Below are 24,452 nucleotides of genomic sequence, written 5' to 3'. Positions count from 1 at the left end.
AACATATTGCTTAAGGGAAGAAACACTGTATATGCATTTTAAATATTTTTCTCTTTCAGATTACAAGGGACCACGCTATGACCCTTTAGGTAGAATCATTCCGCACAGCATTCTGGGTGACGTTGAAAGTTTCCTTAAACACTCTGGACAGGCAGCCAAAGTGAGCAATATATTGCTTGTCCATCCGTCAGAAACACGAGCAGTTGTACACAAGAGTTCCGAGGAAACCAGTATGTTTAACAATCCATTGTTGAATCAGGGAAATGCTTTGCGGACATGGAAAACTGAAATGGAAATGAGATGTGAAGAGCAGAATAGACTTGCAGGTACAGTGAAAAACGTGACTTGAGCACCAACTTACTGGATCAGTTTATGATGTCTCCAGAAGTTGTCCTTTTACTTGGGGCCTCTGGCCGAACAGTTAATTTCACTGATTTGAATTAAGATCACTTGCCCCTTACCGGTGTGGGTTTGATACCTCGCTTTATGTGAAGAAATCTTTATGTTAAGAATCTATCCAACTGACATAAGGCTGTTTCTGTTCCGTTACCCACCCATCCCTGAAACATTGCCTTAAGGGGGCATTTTGTCAGTGTGACTTTAAACTCAACAAAGTCATAAAAAGCATATTATAATTTCTATGTTTGGATTGTTCGAAACCCTGCACCCTAAGCGATGATGAAAAAATGCCTGTAGAGGCACCTGGGGTCTTCCTCCACCATGAAAAGCTTAGAAGTTGCTATATAATTGTGTCTTTGTGATGATGAACCCAACAAAAACAAAAGACAGTATGCATAATTGTTTGTAATTTGCAAATCACGCTGTTCAAGAACATTCTACCACGGGAACTAATTCTTATTATAGAAATTTTGCAATTTTTGCCCGTAGAAAATACATAATTTTATGGCACAATATATTTTACGGTATTCTAATAATTTATTATAGAAACATGAAATTTTTGTCATGCCAAAATACCTTATTTTATGACATTATATATTTTACAGTATTCCAATTACAGAAATATTGAAATCTTTACTTTGTGAAAAAAAAAACTGCCCTCATTTTATGACACTATATTTTACAGAGTTTAATTACAGAAATATTGAAATTTTTGTCATGCAAAAATATCTGATTTTGAAGTCTTATTATGTAGGTATACTCAACTGTCGGGAGAAGGATTTGTTGATGTGTAAAAGTGAAACCCGAGCTGACAAAGAGTTGATAAACATACTGCAGTATGAGGACTGGAGTAACGACCCTCGGGTCTGTTTCTGGAGGCTCGCGCAACACTGCACTGCAGGACATTTACAGTAAGTATTTACTTTACTTCAGACACACTGGCTTACTCTCCAGTCTTCTTGGATTATTGTAACAATATATGAACAGTTTAAATAGAATTTTTGTAAACTAAATTAATTGGAGCTACAGGTATCTTTGTTCTTTTCAAAAGCCAGCACTTAAAATGTTTTGTATGAGGAGATACAATTGTGGTTCCAGTATGGTTTGAAGCTATGATCTCTCATTGGGAGACTTTGGTCAGTTATCTCCCTTTCATACTCTATGAAAGTAAGTAGGTCCTTTCATTTGGATTACTCTGTTGTTATTGCTATGTTATTTGAAAAAATATGATGTAAATGAAGCTTAGTCATTGATCATCATGACTGTTGATTTAAAAATGCCTTCATCTACATATTCTATAAACACCAAAGTGTCTAATTTTGACATTCCAGACATTTAATTTAACGAAATGCAAGATATCTCATACCTTAGAACAGAGATATCTCATAGGCAAAACAGCGATAAAGTCAGAGGATTCCAATTGATAGGACCTACTTACAATTTTATTATCTTGGACATTATCCAATAATAATGAAACTCCTAGATCTCCTAGATCATAGCTGAAGTTTCAGTATCATCTTGTTCATTTTAATTTGCTAACAACTCGTACACCAGTAGATTGAACAAGACTTTTCTGTGAAAGAAGACTTATTCCAGACATGTTAAACATTTTTTCATGAGATTTAAATGTTTGTAGTTTTTCCCTGTCATTATCAAATCGTATGATTTAAACTTTGGTGAATAAGCAAATCTTGAAAGGTAAAACTTGGTTGTTTCACTAAAGCATGTTAATTCAGTTCACATTGTACCAGATTGCTTTTGTTCTGTCAGACCAGTTTATTGAAAGTCAGTGGGACATGGTTAGTAGTTTGGACTACAATGCCAGGTTCGATTCACGTCTGATGATCTGACTAGTGGTCAGTACTGGGTAATTTGATCGAATTAAGACTATTTCCAGCAATATTTGCCAAGACTGGATGCTTTGAAGGTAAAAATATGACATCCGTCATGGGTTGTTAACTGGAAATAAGTAGTTCCATCAGTTACCCACACTAAACAAGAAACTTTACCTTTTTATAGAGATGTGAACTTTTTATATAACGCCGGTGTCTATCCGTCTGTCTGTCTGTTAGCAATTCTATTTCTGCTCTGTAACTCTTGACACTTGACACAAATGTTCATCACATTGAGTCGATGTGCAGAGTGCATGTTTTTGATGGCCATCTTCAAGGTCAAGCTCACACTTAGGGGTCAAAGGTCATATGACTTTGTTTTGTATCCGCTCTGTAACTCTTGAACTGCTTGAAGGATTTTAAAGCAATTTTGCACAAAATTTAATGTTCACCACATCCAGACGACGTGCAGAGCGCATGTTTTGGATGGCTCGCTTCAAGCTCAAGGTCACACTTAGGGGTCAAAGGTCATACCTTCGAGCGTAAATTGCTTCGCATTGCGGTTCTCTTGTTGAATTTATAGTATTTCTTTAGCTATAATGAATTTGTCAAAACTGTTTTATTTCCTGTTGCAGTGAAACACTGCCGAAATCAGCTAGAGGTCAGCTACCTACTCCTGTTCTCAGTGGAGATGCAGATACTATCTTGAAAGAAAAAGGTAAGTAACTTTTTAATTAAATGAAATGTTTATAGTAGAATATTTACTTTTTCCTGTTCACTCCATTACAAATTTTGATGTTCATTTTGTGTGGGCTGCAGAAGGAAAGAGGTCAGAGTTACAAAAAAACATTGCTTAGTGATAAAGTGCAGCTGTTTTGACGATGCTCATAAGCACCCAGGGAGAACATTACTTACATGACATTGCAGTTATTCTGTCTTAGTTATGCACCCCCTTCGAAGAAGGAGGGTATATTGTTTTGCAGAAGTCTGTCGGTCGGTATTTTGTTCGGGCCGTAGACCAATCTGTTTCCGGATGATAACTCAAGAACACATAGGCCTAGGTAAGGATCATGAAAGTTGATAGGGAGGTTGATCGAGACAAGCAGATGACCCCTATTGATTTTGAGGTCAGTAGGTCAAAGGTTATAGTGACCTGGGACAGTTAAACGGTTGCCAGATGATAACTCAAGAATGCTTAGGCCTAGGATCATGAAAGTTGATAGTGCGGTTGGTCATGACCAGCAAATGACCCCTGTTGATTTTGAGGTCAGTAGATTTAAGGTCAAGGTCACAGTGACCCATAACAGTTAAACAGTTTCCGGATGATAGCTCAAGAATGCTTAGGACTTGGATCATGAAAGTTCATAAGAAGATTGGTCATGACCAGCAGATGACCCCTACTGATTAAAGATCAAGGTCACAGTGACCAGGAACAGTTTAACAGTGTCCGGATGATAACCCAAGAATGCTTAGGCCTAGGATCATGAAAGTTGATAGGGAGGTTGGTCAGGACCAGCAAATGACCCCTATTGATTTTGAGGTCAGTAGATCAAAGGTCAAGGTCACAGTGACTCTGAACAGTTAAACAGCTTCTGTACGATAACTTCAGAACATTTGGACCTAGGATCACAAAACTTAAGAGGGACGTTGGTCATGACCAACAGATGACCCCTATTGATATAGAAGTCAGTTGGTCAAAGGTCAAGGTCACAGTGAAAAGGTACAGTTAAACCATTTCTGGATGATAACTTAAAAACGCTGAGGCCTAGGATCATGAAAGTTAATAGAGCGATTGGTCATGATCAGCAGATGACCAGTATTGATTTTGAGGTCAGTAGGCCAAAGGTCAAGGCCACAGTGACCCAGAACAGTTTAACCATTTATCGGACGATAACTTGAGAACGTTTTGGCATAGGATCACGAAACTTTATATGGAGGTTGATCATCCATAACAAATTTTGTGTTCTAATTATGTCTCCCATCACACAGTGTTGTGGGAGACATTGATTTATTCCTGTCTGTGTGGCTGTCACAAAGCTTGTCCGCACTCTTTAAGTCGAACATTTCTCATCCAATCTTCACCAAACTTGAACAAAATGTGTTTGCAAATATGCCCTTAGTCAAGTTTGATAACTAGCCAAATCGGCCCAGGCACTTCAGAATTATGGCCCTTGAAACTAGTGTTTTATAATCAAAGTACTGAAAGTCTGATAAGGCAGTTGAGGTCCTGGTGCATGGTTGACAGATATACTACTGTTCAGATGATTAGGCAGTTGTGGGAGACATGTGCTTTTCTCAAAAGCAGTTCTAGTTTCAAAATGATTGAAGCAGCCACTTGCATTTAGCAGCCCGTCAGGTGATGTCCAGAATTGATTTTTGTTCTAATTTCAAATTGTCTTAAGTGGCCTCCTGTATTAAGAAACCAGATTGTGTTGTTTCCTTGACTCACTGCTTAATACAGGTTTGACTGCATATGTGAGAGGGCTGTTACATCATCCGGTAATGTTTCATGCAGGTAAAACTTGTGATGCCGAATTATGCAAGAGGTTGAAGGATGACACAGTACAAGAGAGAATACAGTCTGTCAAAGGAACCATACAGATAGCAAACAAAGTGGTAAGTTCGGAACCAACCAGATAGCAAACAATGAGGTAAGTTGGGAACCAACCAGATGGCAAACAACGTGGTAAGTTGGGAACCATCCAGATAGCAAACAACATGGTAAGTTGGGAACCATCCAGATAGCAAACAATGTAGTAAGTTAGGAACCATCCAGATAGCAAACAACGTGTTAAGTTGGGAACCATCCAGATAGCAAACAACGTAGTAAGTTAGAAACCATCCAGATAGCAAACAAAGTGGTAAGTTAAGAACTCAAGGTGTTAAGTTGGGAACCATTTAGATAGCAAACAATGTTTTTTAGTTGGGGACCATTAAGATAGCAAACGAATTTGAAAGTTAAGGACAATCCATACAATAAAGTGATAAGTTATGTTATCCAGACAGGAAACAAAGTGGTAAGTTAAGGTAAACCATAGTGTGTTAAGTTAAGAATCATCCAGATAGGGATGTAAGGAACCAATCAGATACGAATCAAGTCAGTAAATTGATAACCATCCAGTTAAAAACAAAACTTATTAAGTTAAGGAACCATCCAGATATTTTTAGCTCGACTATTCGAAGAATAAGTAGAGCTATCCTACTCACCACGGCATCGGCGTCAGCGTCGGCGTCACACCTTGGTTAAGTTTTTCGTACCAGTCCAAATTTTGACAAAGTCTTTTGAGATAAAGCTTTGAAACTTTCAACACTTGTTTACCATCATCATGGCCAGTTATAGGCAAGAGCACATAACTCCATCAAGGATTTTGGCTGAATTATGGCCCCTTTTGACTTAGAAATCATGGTTAAGTTTTTCGTACCAGTTCATATTTTGACAAAGTCTTTTAAGATAAAGCTTTGAAACTTTCAACACTTGTTTACCATCACCATGGCCAGTTATAGGCAAGAGTACATAACTCCATCAGGGATTTTGGCTGAATTATGGCCCCTTTCGACTTAGAAATCTTGGTTAAGTTTTTCGTACCAGTTCATATTTAGACAAATTTTTTTGAGATAAAGCTTTGAAACTTTCAACACTTGTTTACCATCACTATGTCCAGTTATAGGCAAGAGCACATAACTCCATCAAGGATTTTGGCTGAATTATGGCCCTTTTTCTACTTAGAAATCTGGGTTAATATTTCGTACCAGTTCATATTTTGACAAAGTCTTTTGAGATAAAGCTTTGAAACTTTCAACACCTGTTTACCATCACCATGTCCAGTTATAGGCAAGAGTACATAACTCCATCGAGGATTTTGGCTGAATTATGGCCCCTTTTGACTTGGTTAAGTTTTCCGTACCAGTTCATATTTTTTGTAAAGTGTTTGACATATGGCTTTGAAACTTTTATCACTTGTTTAGTATAATAGTCTGTAGGAAAGAGAACATATTAACTCTGTCATCTAATTTGGCTGAATTATGGCCCTTTTTGGACTTTGAAATTGGTTCTGTTTTCATACAAGTCCATGTTTTGTCAAGACTATTTGACATATGGCTTTTAAACTTTGAACACTTGCTTATCATTATGATTTACATCTGTAGGCAAGAGTACATAACTATTTTGACTGAATTATGGCCCTTTTTATACGCCCGTTTGAAAAACGGGACGTATTATGGGAACGCCCCTGGCGGGCGGGCGGGCGGCGTCCACAGACTTTATCCGGAGCATATCTTCTACATGCATGGAGGGATTTTGATGAAACTTGGCACAGTTGTTCACCATCATGAGATGGAGTGTCATGCGCAAGAACCAGGTCCCTAGGTCTAAGGTCAAGGTCACACTTAGAGGTCAAAGGTCAAATTCAAGAATGACTTTGTCCGGAGCATATCTTCTTCATGCATGGAGGGATTTTGATGAAAGTTGGCACAGTTGTTCATCATCATGAGACGGAGTGTCATGCGCAAGAACCAGGTCCCTAGGTCTAAGGTCAAGGTCACACTTAGAGGTCAAAGGACACAAGAAAGAAAACTTTGTCCGGAGCATATCTTCTTCATGCATGGAGGGATTTTGATATAACTTGGCACAAATGTTCACCACCACAAGGCGGAGTGTCATGCGCAAGAACCAGGTCCCTAGGTCTAAGGTCAAGGTCACACTTAGAGGTCAAAGGATACAAGAATGAAAACCTTGTCCGGAGCATTTCTTCTTCATGCATAGAGGGATTTTGATATAACTTGGCACAAATGTTCACCACCACGAGACGGAGTGTCATGCGCAAGAACCAGGTCCCTAGGTCTAAGGTCAAGGTCACACTTAGAGGCCAAAGGTCAGATACAAGAATGACTTTGTCCGAAGCATTTCTTCTTCATGCATGGAGGGATTTTGATGTAACTTGGCACAATTATACACCATCATGAGATGAAGTGTCATGCGCAGTTCCCTTTTTAGAATTACTTCCCTTTGTTGTTACTATAAATAGCTTATATTGTAACTTTTTCATTACTAGTCGCAGGGAAAAATCGAGACCACTTTTCTGTAGTACAACATGCATGCTACATCCAATTATGAGGTGTATTTTGACCAATCTCTACCTGGTAAAGATTTTTGTGTGGACTTAGAATTTTTTTTTGGATTTTTTTTTTTTTTTTTTTTTTTTTTTTAAGATTACCTTCCCTTAGTTGTTACTATAAATAACTTATATTGTAACTTTTTTATAATTGACCGTAGAGAAAAAACAAGACCACTTTTCTGTGGTACAATATAGATGTTACTTTCAAATTTTAGGTGTATTTTAAGGTATCTCTACCTGGTAAGGAGTTTTTTTGTGGACTTACAAAAACAAAAGACTTACAATGATTACTAAACAACCACAAAATTAAAATTCCATTTGCAAATACAAGTGCTAGAGTAAAGAAATTTGCTGTGACGGGCGTATATTGTGACATTCTGGCACTCTTGTTGGACTTTGAAATTGGCTCATATATTGCAATTTAGTGCAAGACTTATCAAAATCAAAGTAATACAGGAACATTGTTTGTCTAATCTATTTATTTCTTTTGTCTGAATATCCGTGGAAATATTTTGACCCCATTCTTCTATCAATTCTTCGAATAGTCGAGTGCGCTGTCATCAGACAGCTCTTGTTTCTCCTCACCTTGTAACGGAGTAACTCTTTCTGATTGTGCATGCCACGTCGAGTTTGAGAGAACAAAGTTTGACTGGAATGCCTTTATTTTTCAGCTGTTTGATAACTATTGCAAGGGGAAGTAACTGATGCAAGATGTCTTTTTTTTCAAGGGGAAGTAACTGATGCAAGATGTCATTTTTCAAGGGGAAGTAACTGATGCAAGATGTCGTTTTTTCAAGGGGAAGTAACTAATGCAAGATGTCTTTTTTTTCAGCTGTTTGATAAATTACTATTGCAAGGGGAAGTAACTGATGCAAGATGTCTTTTTTTCCTGCTGTTTGATAAATTACTATTGCAAGGGGAAGTGACTGATGCAAGATGTCTTTTTTTTCTGCTGTTTGATAAATTACTATTGCAAGGGGAAGTGACTGATGCAAGATGTCTTTTTTTTCTGCTGTTTGATAAATTACTATTGCAAGGGGAAGTGACTGATGCAAGATGTCTTTTTTTCTGCTGTTTGATAAATTACTTTTGCAAGGGGAAGTAACTGATGCAAGATGTCTTTTTTTCAGCTGTTTGATAAATTACTATTGCAAGGGGAAGTAACTGATGCAAGATGTCTTTTTTTCAGCTCTTTGATAAATCACTATTGCAAGGGGAAGTAACTGATGCAAGATGTCTTTTTTTTTCAGCTGTTTGATAAATTACTATTGCAAGGGGAAGTAACTGATGCAAGATGTCTTTTTTTCAGCTGTTTGATAAATTGCTATTGCAAGGGGAAGTAACTGATGCAAGATGTCTTTTTTTCAGCTGTTTGATAAATTACTATTGCAAGGGAAAGTAACTGATGCAAGATGTCTTTTTTTCAGCTGTTTGATAAATCACTATTGCAAGGGGAAGTAACTGATGCAAGATGTCTTTTTTTCTGCTGTTTGATAAATCACTATTGCAAGGGGAAGTAACTGATGCAAGATGTCTTTTTTTCAGCTCTTTGATAAATTACTATTGCAAGGGGAAGTAACTGATGCTAGAGGAGGTAATGTAAGGAATGTAAAGAATGTGAAATTCGAAAACGGAGAGGACATACATGGTACCAGTAAGGCTGAAAATGCTGATGTAGAAAACACCTATGGTTCAGTGTTCAGCAAGTTCTTTGCGGCAAGAAGAATGTCAAAAGTAGTGAGACAAACACGAGAGTTGATGAAGTTCAAGGGGATCTCTGCGGAACCAGACGATGATTTTTGTGGAGAGGCTGAATCGGCTTTTTTCAATCGTTCTAGAAGGGGGACATTACACAAGCATATCGCTATGTTAGACAAATTGTCGAGATCTCTAAAAGATACCAGAACGGTTCTTGATTTCAAATTCATTGGACCAGAGAGGTAGGTTCTTCCTGACTTTCAGAGGAGGGGACTTGTATTGTTTGTCCCAGTCTGTCAGTCCATTATACAAAGTTGGATAGTGCAATAACATTAGGAGTACAAGATGTTTTCTCATGCAACCTGGTGCATAGAAGGCATAATGGAGACTATGTTTATTCTTTTTTTGTTACTATGGTAAAAAATGCAGTTGCTATGGCGACAAATACTGAAAACTTGACAAGAAATAGCAAAATAGGATCTTGAGATAACGTGAAAGATATTTTTCCATAAAAGTTGTCACAAAGCTTGTCCGCATTGTTAAGTCGAACATTTCTCATCCAATATTCTACAAACTTGAACAAAATGTGTTTGCCAATAAGTCCTCGACCAAGTTAAATAACTAGCCAAATCGGCCCAGGCACTTAGGAATTATGGCCCTTGAAACTTGTTTTTGATAATCAAAGCACTCAAAGTCTGATAAGGCAGTTGAGGTCTGAGTGCATGGTTGACTCATATACTACTATTCAGATGATTAGGCATTTGTGGGAGACGTGTGCTTCTCTCAAAGCATCTCTAGTTTATATCTCAGTTGCCATTACATCGTTTATTTCAGGGAAGAAGTTGATGGACCTGCATTATTTATAGATGGAACTACTTTACAGTGGTGCGGCAGCAGTGGTAGTGAGGAGGATGGTAACAGTATATCGATGGAAGTGTTTGTTCTTATCAAAGGAGAACCAGGAGAGATGTTGAGGGGATGTGCCCAGTTTGAAAATGTTGGAACAACAGTGATCAGATACTCCTGGCAGGTAATTGTTTTGGGTTTGAGACTATATAAATTGTTTTGGATTTGAGACTATAAATTGTTTCGGGTTTGAGACTATATAAACTGTTTTGGGATTGAGACTATAATACAACTGAGTCAGAATGCAAGGATTATTGAAAAGGTAATGCAGCTGCCTTTATATTCTTGGGAGAGAATTTAATACAACATAATATTTAAAACTGGTATATCACATAAAAGTATTTAATGAAGGTGAGGTTATGTTAAATTGAACCCTTCATAAAACTCAGATTTGAGCCATATCTAGCCATTTTCTGTGATGACATCATATACTGAATGACTTCCATTTTATTTTCTTATTCTGACATTTTGTTCTCTTTCTGTTTGTGACATCTTGATTTCTTTGTTCGAATTTCTTGATACCTTTTACATTATTTTCATTATTTGTTTTAATTTCTGCTCTATTTTCTGTCATTAACAAAGATAGCTATATTTCTCAAATTCATCTGTATCCTTTCTCACTCTACCTGTTTCCTGTCTCACTAACAGCGAGTTCCAGAAAATAGGCCACTACCTGTCCCCAGACCTCACAGGCGGTTCTTCTATTTCTTGGATGATCAGGGTAACTGATTTGTCACCTTTTTCAAAGTCTTCTATTATCTAACCCTTACCCTGCTAAATTTCTATAATGAACTTGTCCATCTTTCAATTTGGATAGTTCCATTAACTGTTAAAAGGGATGATTCAACTGTTTTGAACTTGCAAGTAGCATTACAGGTATTTTCAAATATTGTAGGAAAAAAAAGCCCTTCTGAGGGTTACACAATCTATAACGTCACTTGAAAGTTATGGACTGATGGAAGACTGTCTTTGTAACTAAGCAAGGTAAGTAAGTAAGGGAGACTGTCTAGATATCAGTCAAGGAGACAATCTAGATATCTGCCAAGGTAGACATCTTGATATCTGGCAAGGGACATAGTTTGATATGTGCGCAGGGAGACTGTCTAGATATCAGTCTAGGAGACAATCTAGATATCTGCCAAGGTAGACATCTTGATATCTGGCAAGGGGAACAGTTTGATATGTGCAAAGGGAGACTGTCTAGATATATGTCAAGGCAGACAGTCTAGATATCTCATTTTCTATACAAATTTACTTTATGGAACACTAACCTGTATCGACACTAAACCTCCAACAGAATGCATGGCTAATATGCAGTTTATATTGTAGGTGTTATGTTGCCAAAGGAGACAGTCTCTGTGCCGGTGTTGTTCAAAAGTCAGATACCTGGATATTTTACCGAATCATGGCTCCTGTCAACACAACCAGAGTTAGAAGGCGGGGCTAAAGTGAAGTTTACCTTCAAGGCCATTGCCAGATATGAACCAGATTTCAGTAGGCAGTTTCAGGACATTGAGGTTAGAGAAAATAGTGAAATATCATAATATACTATTAGAAGTATTGTGAATATTTGTTAAACACTGAAACGCTGCTCGCTAATGCATCACCTGGGCTGACTTAACCGTTACCTTGCTAAATTTCTATAATGAACTTGTCCATCTTTCAGTTTGGTCAGTACCATTAACTGTTTAAAGGGGTGCTTACCAAAAAAGATACTGACTGAATAGCACACAGAGCAGATCTTGATCAGACTGCATGGATATGTTCTACACTGGTCGCAAAGGCAGAATCAATCGTGTCCAGCATGATAAGGGTTAATGTTCTGTCCAGAAGGCATTTTCATTTAAATTTTAACAGTATGATATCTCATAGTTCAGGTACCAGCAAAAATTTCAACCTTTAAAATGTTGTATTGTTTTTAACAAAAAGCTGGATTTTCACACTTCGTTACAGAACATGAAATGTTTGTTTTATATTCTAATAAATAAAAAAAATACTGTAAAATCATTTAATTTCGTGGTTTTTGATCAAAATGGCAATTTCGTGGGGAAATGAATTCGTGGATTTGAACTTTTGAACAAAAAATGAATGGGAATTTTACTTGTTCATTGGGATTAAATTTCGTGGATTGACTCCACCATGAAATCCACGAAAATTAGTCCCCCACGAATATTAATGATTTCACAGTATGATTGTTATGAATATTATTTTAGGACTATTTGAAAGAGAAGGAGGCTCAGACATTGTGTTCACTACAGACAAAATCTATATTGGACTACGCCCTATTGAAAGCATCACTGAAACCTGGTTGCCTGAGATACGATCCTGTGGAACCGTCCATAGAGGAAATGTTCGTGCAAACAAATCCAGGGGTAAATCTTGCTTTATTTGAAAAAAAAAAATATTCAGGTCTGCTAGCATGGTGTATGATCAAACTTGTATTTGTAGGATTAGCACTTACTTTCATGGATGAGCAACTTGATTATTCACATATAAGTTGAGCATTTCAATTAAAGTTTCATACATTATCAAATTTTATGTTAAAAACAGATTAAACATGCATAATTATTTGCTTAGAAAAGTGCTACTTTTATTACTGCGCATGAACTTTTACAGTTAGTCATTATTTAAAGGGAGGTAATCAAAAGCAACAAATTCAATAAAACTTTCTACTTTGCTCATCAATATTCAAACCTTTCACAGATATCAGAGGAAACGATTATCATACTGGTAAATAGGATAAACAAGGAATTGATGTAGTGTTCGTAACGAAAAAAGTGGCGGCCACGTTTTAAACATTTAAATTACAGTCGAGACTGCCTTAACGACCCCCTGAATTTAGCGACTCCCTGTCGTATGCGACCCTATTTTATGCTCCGGATGCAATTTACTATGAAAAGAGTCTGAATTAAGCAACCCCCTGCCTTACGCGACAAGCGACTGTGAAATCAGGCTCCCGAATCGATTATTAGACCGTTTTCAGCGACTTTGAGACGCTCCCTCGCAAGATTTTACACGACAGAGTTACAGTTCGTTATCTTGCTTGAAGTTGTTTGAGACGAGAACTATTTTGTTTACAAAAAATGGCCGATGAAAATCATAAAAAAGAACTGTTTTGACATTAGAACAGCGTGTTAAGGCACTTGAATTGCTCGATTAAGGAAAACCAGCGTATAAAGTCGCTGAAGAATTCGGAGTCGGTGCATAAATTTACTTTATTCCTGGTGAAACAAAAATATGGCGGTATTTAACAGGAAACGACGAAGTAAACACGGATTAAATATGCAGTCGAATAAATGCCAATGAACAAGAAGTACACAAACATATAAATATCATAAACCTCAGTGTGTAAAATAGTTCAAATGGAACATTTATATTTTACTGCTCCCCTTTATTTTCTTGCCAGATCATGAGCTTAAATTTGTTTTATCAACATCATACGAATGATGCAAATTATTTGAAATTTATATTTTATCAATATGCAATTAAAGAAATAGTATTTAATCATTTTCCACTCCTACCAGTACCTTAAAAGAGGCCAATATATAAGTATCCGATATACATGTACTTTAATTGGAAAAATATATGAAACCAGCGTCATCCTGTTAAGTGAAACTGTTTTAAGAGACTCCCTGTCATATGTGACCTTTTTCGCTGCTTCCCAAAGTCGGTCTCTTAAAAAAGTCTCGACTGTAGTTTCAGTTTAGAAAATAAACTACATTATAGTTTAGTATGCAACTTATAATGCATGGCGGGATTTGTACAGATGATGTATCATTTATTCTCATTACCCCAGAATCTGAATCAAACGGACTACTTTTTGAATGGTTTTTGCAGTATTTGCCTGATGAAAAATGTCCATAATTTCCATGAAAATTTATTTGTCATGTCAATGCCCATCGAAAACCTTGCATGTTAATTTTTGTATCTTTTAATGAGAAACAAAAAACCCTTTCTAGGACAAAGATCTGAAGCAATATTTGTTTTTTAGTTGTATTACTACGCCCATGTTATAAGAAGATTGCAGTTGTTGTGCGAGTCCTTCATTCCCGAGACGGAACATAGGAAGTTAGAGAACGGTGTTCTTGTTGTTTCTGTGTCTAGCCTTTGGAAGGTAAAAAAGAATAATAACCGTGTCATTGAACTTTCTGTAAAAGCACATTTTTTCGCTGGGTCAAAATTTCTTGAATTTGAAATTTGTTCTCGAGATTGTAAAAATGGTATCCTTTTTAGCTCACCTGAGCTCAGGGTGAGGTATTGTGATCGCTCACCGTCCGACGTCCGTCCGTCTGTCCGTCCACACTTTCCTTTAAACAACATCTCCTCCTAAACCAACAGGCCAATTTTGATGAAACTTCACAGGGATGTTCCTTGGATGGCCCCCTTTCAAAATTGTTCAAAGAATTGAATTCTATGCAGAACACTGGTTGCCATGGCAACAGAAAGGAAAAACTTTAAAAATCTTCTTCTCAAAAAACAGAAGCCCTAGAGCTTAGATATTTGGTGTGAAGCATTGCCTAGTGGACCTCTACCAAGTTGGTTCAAATCATTACCCCGGGGTCAAAATTGACCTCGCCCCAGGGGTCACTTGATTTTACATAAGAAAATCTTAAAAAATCTTCTTCTCAAAAACCAGAAGCCTTAGAGCTTAGATATTTGACATGTAGCATTGCCTAGTGGACCTCTACTAAAATTGTTCAAATCATGACCCCGGGGTCAAAATTGACCCCGCCCCAGGGGGCACTTGATTTTACATAGGAAAATCTTCAAAAAATTTCTAAAAATAAACCAGAAGGTCTAGAGCTTAGATATTTCACATGTAGCATTGCCTAGTGGACCTCTACAAAATTTGTTCAAATCATGGCCCTCGGGGTCAAAATTGACCCCACCCCAGGGGTCACTTGATTTTACATAGGAAAATATTTAAAAAATCTTCTTCTCAAAAACCAGAAGCCCTAGAGCTTAGATATTTGACATGTAGCATTGCCTAGTGGACCTCTACTAAAGTTGTTCAAATTATGACCCGGGGGTCAAAATTGACCCCGCCCTAGGGGTCACTTGACTTTACATAGGAAAATCTTCAAAAGTTTTCTAAAAATAAACCAGAAGGCCTAGAGCTTAGATATTTCACGTGTAGCATAACCTAGTGGACCTCTACAAAAAATTTTCATATCATGACCCCTGGGTCAAAATTGACCCCGCCCCAGGGGTCACTTGATTTTACATAGGAAAATCTTCAGAAATTTTCTAAAAATAAACTAGAAGGCCTAGAGACTAGATATTTGACATGTAGCATTACCTAGTGGACCTCTACAAAATTTGTTCAAACCTTGTCCTCCGGGGTCAAAATTGACTCCGCCCTAGGGGTCACTTGATTTTACATAGGAAAATCTTAAAAAAAAATTCTAAAAATAAACCAGAAGGCCTAGATCTTAGATATCTGACATGTAGCATTGCCTATTAGACTTTTACAAAGTTTATTCAAATCATGACCCCTGGGGTCAAATTGACCCTGCCCCATGGGGTTACTTGATTGTACATAGAAAAATATTCAAAATTTTCTAAAAATAAACCAGAAGAGCTTAGATATTTGACATGTAGCATTGCCTAGTGGACCTCTACAAAAAGTTTTCAAATCTTGTTTTTAAAGTTACTTAAAGAAAATTTCGACTATATTTTCTCATAATTCTTTTGATTGATTTCTATTATGATCTTTTGACCTTGAAGACTTGTCCTTAAGTGCAATGATAACAGGTGAGCGATATAGGGCCATCATGGCCCTCTTGTTTGATTATATGCGTGGTGAATATTTACGCGAAGATTGATTTTCACGAAATGTAGAGCGACGCAAAATATAGTGAAAATTAAAACCTTGCAAAAATTTCTGCTTTTACAGTAAAACGGTAAGAATTTAGCGTTTTATTTTAGAAATAATATTTAAGTACAAATTGTGTACCACATACTAGCAAAAGATATATAAAAGCACAAATTTTTGTTGCTGTTATTTTGTACAATCATACAATATGGTAAATACCAAAAATACTGTAGTGGCAGATTTTTCACAAGGATTTGATTTTCATTACCGGTATATTCACAAGGCCCTACGTCTCGCAAAAATTAATCTTCGCGTAAATATTTACCAGTATAATTCATATTAAGTAGAATACCATTTTTACAATTTTATGAATATTAAACCTCGCTAACATACTTAAAATTTCAAATTCACAAAAATTTTGAGCCAGGGAAAACATGCTTTTAAAATAGCCTCGGCTGTTTTGAGTTGAGAAAACAAAGGTATTGACTTAAAAATATCAGAAGTAATTAGGTGGAAAGGTGATACAGCAATATAGTTTAGTTTATACTCATTTGTTTTAGCCCGATTGTGATGAAAGCTGAGTCCGCTTCCTGGAAAAACCAGTACTGGTGTCATATGAGAAATCATGGTTGTGACCCCAGTGGGGCTCGAACCCACATTGCTGGATTGAGCAGCCAACACCTTATCCACTAGACCACCGCTCCCCTCAGCAATATGAGGAAACTGTGTTTGAAATAAACTGAATGAATATTTTAGACATACCCATACTTTGGTCTTGTTCTAATTAAACATAGCCATGTTTTTAACATTTTTAAAAAACCTGAATTAACTTTTCAGGCATACCTTGCCTTACCGGATGATGATGTAGAGGGAGACAGTGATTCTGAAGATCAGAGTTACACCAATCTGACCCGCAAACAAATGTTACTATGGCAGCTGTACAGTGATATCTCTACATTGTCTTTTCGGCCCATAGTACTTTTACAGTCAAGTTTTCAGTTGAAATGTATGATGATGTAAGTACTTAATAATACAACACACAGTAAAAATCTCAGTGCCCGCAATATCTTAGAGATCTCAAGGGGATAGGCTTAGGGATCTCAAGGGGATAGGCTTAAACCCCCAACTGCCATATAAAAGCCACAAGATGGTGCCGGGGCAGGTTTTTACATAAATTATGCATGTTTCACATCAGAGAGCCCTTTTTCTAAATTTTAAATAAACCACTGAATAAAAAGTTATGAAAAATTGCATAAATACACATTGAAATATTCTTTATCAATTGGTGTTTTTATTTTTTAAAACAAAAAATGTTGAAGTATAGTTTCAAAAAATTATTTAAACCTAACTGCCAAAAATTTGAATTTGCTGGGAGGAGCTAATGAGGTCATGAACCCTAGAGGAACAGAGAATGTAAACAATTCCCACGTGGTTAATTTTATCAACAAACCTGATCGTCAGAAGGCTTCGTATCAGTGGAATTAACACCTAGCTAGAGTGCATTGCAAAACTTCTCCAGAAAGTAATTTTGAATTTTTAAACCAAATAGAATATCATAGTCATTTCTACAGTTATATTTTTATATGTCATATCATAAAAATGTTTTAAAGAAATAGGGAACTACTAATTACAGACATACAGTGATAAAAATAATTTCAAATAGCTTATCATTTTTATTAGTCCTTATCACAGCAGCACTTGCTAATTTGTGTGTATTGTTCTGCATCCCAGACTTAAAGTTTATTATTTCTACATTTATTGCTAGGTTATCTCAATTAATGGACCAGCCAGCAATGACAGAATTTTAGTTAAATGAATGTTTGATTTTGAGTTTCATTGTTAAATTTACATAAACAAGATTAAAAATCAGGAATGCTAGTCTTGACTCAGTTTTTCATAGGATTGATACTGATATGGATGCACAATATGGATAATGGGTAATAATAGTTTTTTACCATCAAAACATGCAAAGTAGTTCAAATTTCTTCTTCAACTGACCATTGTTTACATTTGCCTGTGAATCATTTAAAGTGAGCTATTTTTAGCTAACAGACAGCCTAGAGTAGCGTTGTTATTTGATAGGCTCCTCCTACAAAACTTACTGCCAGGGTAGTAAAAGTTGGGGCTTTAAGGATCTCAAGGGGATGGGTTTAGAGATCTTAAGGGGTTAGGCTTAGATATCTTACGGGGAAGACCTCAGATATCTCAAGGAGATGGGCTTAGAGTTCGCAAGGGGATGGGTTTAATAATATAGCACACAGTAAAATCAAAGTGCCCGCAATATCTTAGGGATCTCAAGGGCTTGGGGATCTCGAGGGGATAGACTCCACAGCCACATACTCTACTTGATCTTTATGGGGTTAGGGTTAGGGTTTCTTTATGAAATCTAGGTCTAGTTCAGAAATGGGGTATCCGAGGTCAAAAATTGTCTGATTAGGTCAAATCTTGAAAAACTTTGTTAATGATCTACCTGATTTACGTAAAACATGGTCAAAATATTTTTTTTTCTCTGCAAAAGTCAAATTACCCATATGTACTGTTTTATCTTTGATAATAACAAGGTCCGGTGAGCGATACAGGATGTTTGGGGTCCTTTTGTTTGAGAAACATGATTACTTATACCAAACAATTTTGTGTAACTAGCCAGTATTGAAATCTATTTACTGTTTAGGAAAATATTGTTAGTGTTGGTCGTTTCATGTAGCGTTGTATAAGTTTTCCATTTAAATATTGTTTTTAATAAAACCGAAAAATTATTGAGACAGAAAATTAACACTGTCTGTTTCTATTTTAGGTACACAATGCTGCAGACTGGTATAGATCACATGGTTAGTTTTGCCCATGATCTGGCAAACAGCCTCAGACTGGTTCCTAAAGAGGAAGCCAAAGAAACAGATAACACACAAAAGCAAGATAAAAAAGGAAAGAAAAATAAAGGAAAGGTAATATTAACCCTAAATTTCTAGAATGGACTGGTTCATCATTCAGTTTCAGCAATACCATTTATTATTTGAAGGGGTGATTGCTTAAAATTTACTGACTAAATAGCAAACTGTGCAGACCATGATCAGACTACACAGATGTTAAGGCTGATCTTGGTCTGCACTGTCACTTGCTGACAGCAGACTCGAGGTTAAGAAGAAAAGATGATATTGTGGAAATTTTTGTTATTGAGAAATTTAATCAAAATCTGTTGAAAATGTCATAAAATTGCATAGACTTCCAATCTGAAGATATGTGGAATGTCTAAATTTTTCAAAGTCAGCCTAGTAAATACTAAAGGCACAACCAGATGGTTTTTGCCATTTGAAAAATCAGGGTTGAATCAAATTTTGTGGAAACTTTAACTGAACATACACAATTACCTTGAAAATGCATAAATACCTTAAACATGTGATGATTCACAACCAATATATTTACAGTAGAACCCCTCTTAATCAAAGTCTCTCGACTACATGACATAAATGTTATATAGTTATCAAGTACAGTAAAGACTGCCTTAGCGAGCCCTTGCTTTCAGCAACTTTCTGTCAACAACGACCTTTTTATTTCCTCCCGATCCATTTCACATTAAAATTGGCTTGTTTCTAGTGATCCCCTGTCTGATGCATTCAGGGACCATGATTTCTTAGCCCCAAACCAAGACTTTGAACCTTTATAACGACTTTTTGACCCCTCCTCTCAAAGGGAGAAAACTTCTCCAGTACAAATCATGGAGTGTGGTTCTTGATCTTAATAACTGCCTCACTGTCTTATCGATGAAAAATAAGTGAAGCAGACTGAAAAGTCATTTATTTAAAATATACCATGTTTTATCAGAGTGTTTAAATAAAATGCTAACTAGAACATATCTTATTTGCCTTAAACCAAGACCTCTCCTAGTCAGATTGTGTGTAGAGACTCCCTGTCTACAACGACCTTTTTGAAATTCTCCGAAGGTTGGTCACAGTAGACAGTCTTTACTGTAATGTGATCCATTTACAATCCTGATCTTGTTATTCCACCGCCTTAACTTGAAATTTAGGAAGATTGCATGTCCCACCTCCTTAACTTGAAATTTAGGAAGCTTGCATGTCCAACCGCCTTAACTTGAAATTTAGGAAGCTTGCATGTCCCACCGCCTTAACTTGAAATTTAGGAAGCTTGCATGTCCGACCGCCTTAACTTGAAATTTAGGAAGCTTGCATGTCCGACCGCCTTAACTTGAAATTTAGAAAGCTTGCATGTCCTACCGCCTTAACTTGCAATTTAGAAAGCTTGCATGTCCTACCGCCTTAACTTGCAATTTAGAAAGCTTGCATGTCCCACCGCCTTAACTTGCAATTTAGAAAGCTTGCATGTCCCACCGCCTTAACTTGAAATTTAGGAAGCATGGCTTCAGATGTATTTTGGGGTCAGTATCATTGTTATGGAAAAGCTTGCATGTCCCACCGCCTTAACTTGAAATTTAGGAAGCATGGCTTTAGATGTATTTTGGGGTCAGTATCATTGTTATGGAAAATAGGAAAGTGGCTTTCTCATGATAACTTCAGTACGATGTGAGCAGACCAAACCTGGTAAATAGGTGGCTTTCATAGAGACAATTTTTATGCTCCCCGAAGGGCAAGCATATAGTTGCTGCTTTGTCTGTCCGGCGTCTGTCTGTCTATCTGTCCGTCCGTCACACTTTTGTTCAGAGTATAACTTGAAAAGTATCATTGAAACTTCACATAATCACAGAGGCCATTTAGACAAAGTGCAGTGCTATAAAGAATCATAACTCTATCTTACCTATTTTTATGCCCCGAAGGGAGGCATATTAGTTTTCAACTCTCCGTCCGTTCGTTCGTTCGTTAGTTCGTTTGTCACAACGTTAACTTTTTGCATGAAGGCACTTTACTCGCGAACGACTGCATCTAGGACCTTCAAACTTCACATGCTGATAGTACTTATTGAGTACATTACCCCTACTGACTTTGGGGTCACCAGGTCAAAGGTCAAGGTCACAGGGGCCAACGTTAACTTTTTGCATGAAGGCACTTTACTCGCGAACCACTGCACCCAGGGCCTTCAAACTTCACATGCTGATAGTACTTATTGAGTACACTACCCCTACTGACTTTGGGGTCACCAGGTCAAGGTCACAGGGGCCAACGTTAACTGTTTGCATGAAGGCACTTTACTCGCAAACCACTTCACCCAGGGCCTTCAAACTTCACCTGCTGATAGTACTTACAGAGTACACCGCCACTACTGACTTTGGGTTCACCAGGTCAAAGGTCAAAGTCACAGTGGCCAACGTTAACTTTTTGCATGAAGGCACTTTACTTGCGAACCACTGCACCCAGGACCTTCAAACTTCACATGCTGACAGTACTTATTGAGTATACTACCCCTACTGACTTTGGGGTCACCAGGTCAAAGGTCAAAGTCACAGGGGCCAACATTAACTTTTTGCATGAAGGCACTTTACTCGTGAACCACTGCACCCAGGACCTTCAAACTTCATGTGCTGATAGTACTTATTGAGTACACTACCTCTACTGACTTTGGGGTCACCAGATCAAGGTCAAGGTCACAGGGAACAATGTTAACTTTTTGCATGAAGGCACTTTACTCGCGAACCACTTCAACCAGGACCTTCAAACTTCACATGCTGATAGTACGTAATTAGTACACCACCCCTACTGACTTTTGGGTCACCAGGTCAAAGGTCAAGGTCACAGGGGCCAAGGTTAACTGTTTGCATGAAGGCACTTTTCTCATGAACCACTGCACCCAGGACCTTCAAACTTCACATGCTGATAGTACTTATTGAGTACAAAACCCCTACTGAGTTTGGGGTCACCAGGTCAAAGGTCAAGGTCACCAGGTCAAAGGTCAAGGTGCTGCGGGGGGGCATTTGTCACCATTAGTGACAGCTCTTGTTTTTAATTATCTCCCTTTATTATACAAAATAAGGCTTGTCCAGTGTATATCTTGAAAAGTATAAACGGACTTTGATTGAAACTTTAAACAATCATAGAGGCCATTGAGATAAAGTGCAGTGTCAAAGAATCATAACTATTTTACCTAGTTTTTGAATTATCTCCCTTTATTATACAAAATAAGGCTTTGTCAAGAACATTACTTTCATTGAAACTTCACAAAATGATAAGAGGCCATTGACGGGAAGTACAGTGTCAAAGAACCATAACTCTACCTTACCTACTTAATTATCTGCTCCAAGCACATGCAACGGGTAGCATCATTGGGTTTTAGGTAGCTTTGGTCAAGGTCATTTTTCCTAAAATTTTATGTGAAGAAGAAAGATTTTTGATCAATAATTTAGAATGAGGAGCTTTCTAAAAAATTCACTTACATTTATGTGCTTTTTCTAGGCAGAGAGTGCTTCTTCAAAGGTAAAATCTTTAATATCCAGTTTGGTGGTGGATACAAGTTCACTGAATGATCTTGTTTAGTTACTGTATGAAACAACACCATTTATTATAATAAGTATTCATGGACATAATCATGCCAGTGTCAAAATTCTGACTGCCTTCAAAATCGATTTTCAAGAGTATTTTTTTGCTGCTTAAAAGAAGTGTGGTCTAGAAAAATTATTCACTTTTTGGAGTTGAGGGCCAGCTTCTCCTTTTCAGGTTCATCAAATAAGGTCAATTTTTTTGGACCTAAAAAATTGTTGTTTGAAGGGGGTAGGGGACAGATCTGGCATTCTAGACTTTTAGTTTTAAAGTGTTTTTTTTCGAGCCCGCTTGCGGTGAGCTTGATATAGTCGCCACTTTTGGTGTATGTGCGTCCGTCCGTGCATCCAATTTTGTCCGGACCATAACTTTGACATGCATGGACCTTGTTTATATTTGGCACGAATGTTTACCTCAATAAGAAGCGTGTCATGCACAAACCCCATGTTCCTATCTCAAAGGTCAAGGTCACAGTTTGAGGTCAAAGGCGGAGCATTTCTTCTTCATGCATGCTGGGATTTTGATGTAACTTCCTGGCATGAATGTTCACCATTATTAGACGGAGTGTAATGCGCAAGAACCAGGTCACTAGGTCCAAGGTCAAGATCACACTTGACAGTTGGCGGGCTCAACATTCTGCCCGTTGGCATACTTGTATTATATAGGTAGAGAATGTTCTTGATTTACGTTTTCCCATTCTTCCATTGTCTAGCCGAACTCTTCAAAGGGAGGTAAGAAAGGGAAGTCACCAGAAGAAGCAGCACCTGTTCCCGAGCCGACAGTCTCGCCAGAAGTACCAAAGCTTGTGTTCTCAGCTGCTGATAAATTTAGGACTGACAATGCAGAGAAATTTTGCCCAGAACTAGCACAGTATGATGAAAAAGTTTATTTGGAGGTATTGTCATGATATGTACTTACTTTTATTGAACTGTGCTCTTTAATGCTACCGTATATTTTCCTTATAAGATGCATTATTAGGGGTCATATTTGCAGTTCAAGAGTGGGGAACATCTTGTACAAGGAAATAAAAAAAAGAAACCCCAGATTGTATATCCGATTTCGGGGTGCATCTTATATGCTGCGTCTTATAAAATATATGGTGTTTCAGTTAAGTAATGTCGATCAGTTTCAGTTTCGTGATTCTTTACCAATACTAAATTACTTTACTTGTAACTGACAACTTCTCTACAAGAATCAAGTTACTTGAGCCGTGCCATGAGAAAACCAACATAGTGGCTTTGCGACCAGCATGGATCCAGACCAGCCTGCATATCCGCGCATTCTGGTCAGGATCCATGCTGTTCTCTTTTATAGCCTACTGCAATTAGAGAAACCTTTAGTGAACAGCGGATGCGCAGGCTGGTCTGGATCCATGCTGGTCACAAAGCCACTATGTTGGTTTTCTCATGGCATGGCTCACTTTATCATTTAAAGGGGTGTTTACTGAAATTTACTGACTAAATAGGGAATAGTGCACTCCATGATTACCGTCGTTTATATGACTGAAAAATTGTTGAAAAGACGTTAAACCCGAACACACACACCATGATTAGACAGCAAGGATATACAGGCTGATCTTGGTCTGCACTGGTCGCAAAGACAGAAACACTTGCCGCCCAGCAGGCTAAGGGTTAATAAATGTAGTTTTAATTCAGATAAATCCTGAAGTATTTATTTGTTTCATTTTTCTGTTTTCAGGTGTACAGTATGCTGATAAATACAATTGAAGAAATGTCAGTTTTATTGGAAGATATGTGAAATAAATGTAAAATATAGAATGGACTGAATAGTGCTATTTTGTATAACCAACCAGGGCGGCAGCACGAAATACCCTAATCTACCCAAATCTTACCCAAATCTTGATAGGAATGATCAAATCTTCGTAGATTATGACTTTTTATAACATATTTCAACATAAATATATCATTTTGATGGATTATAACGATAATTAACTAGAAAAATCAGCATTGAAGCATAGAAATCGCTCACGACTTGAATTATAGACGGTAATTCAAAATCCTGAACTGCTGAAAATGAATGTTACTTCTCGTTGCGCTTACCATCCAAAACAGTGCTTGTAAAATGTTAATATAATTCATTGGTGAATAATGATAAAGATTATTATTTTTTCATTTTGTTCCATAGTTTTGAAGTAAATGAAATTAAGAAATTCACCCAAATGGGGAATTTTGTAAGTATCACAGTCAATTATTCTTACGTACAGCACCCATATAAGATAGTCCAA

At 37.3% G+C, this 24,452-nt stretch overlaps 1 protein-coding gene across 2 annotated transcripts in view; it reads left to right on the top strand.

The window, feature by feature from the left end:
* The window catches only part of LOC128551272 (uncharacterized), a 48,795-nt gene extending 24,806 nt beyond the window's left edge, over window positions 1–23,989 (top strand). For both annotated transcript variants that reach the window (XM_053532039.1, XM_053532038.1), the window contains 14 exons: window positions 60–326; window positions 1,154–1,310; window positions 2,867–2,949; window positions 4,747–4,847; window positions 8,891–9,285; window positions 9,878–10,073; window positions 10,598–10,670; window positions 11,279–11,466; window positions 12,163–12,321; window positions 13,941–14,063; window positions 16,602–16,780; window positions 18,559–18,706; window positions 22,920–23,102; window positions 23,906–23,989. In XM_053532039.1, the coding sequence (XP_053388014.1) occupies window positions 60–326; window positions 1,154–1,310; window positions 2,867–2,949; window positions 4,747–4,847; window positions 8,891–9,285; window positions 9,878–10,073; window positions 10,598–10,670; window positions 11,279–11,466; window positions 12,163–12,321; window positions 13,941–14,063; window positions 16,602–16,780; window positions 18,559–18,706; window positions 22,920–23,102; window positions 23,906–23,965 (2,312 nt within the window). In that variant the 3' untranslated portion in view covers window positions 23,966–23,989. The remainder of the gene's footprint in view (window positions 1–59; window positions 327–1,153; window positions 1,311–2,866; window positions 2,950–4,746; window positions 4,848–8,890; window positions 9,286–9,877; window positions 10,074–10,597; window positions 10,671–11,278; window positions 11,467–12,162; window positions 12,322–13,940; window positions 14,064–16,601; window positions 16,781–18,558; window positions 18,707–22,919; window positions 23,103–23,905) is intronic.
* The last annotated feature ends 463 nt before the right edge of the window (window positions 23,990–24,452 follow it).

The sequence above is a fragment of the Mercenaria mercenaria genome, chromosome 19 (assembly GCF_021730395.1).
Source record: "Mercenaria mercenaria strain notata chromosome 19, MADL_Memer_1, whole genome shotgun sequence".
NCBI lineage: Eukaryota > Metazoa > Mollusca > Bivalvia > Venerida > Veneridae > Mercenaria > Mercenaria mercenaria.
The sequence above is the reverse complement of the archived record's forward strand: the minus strand, read 5'-3'. Positions and strand labels throughout refer to the sequence as shown.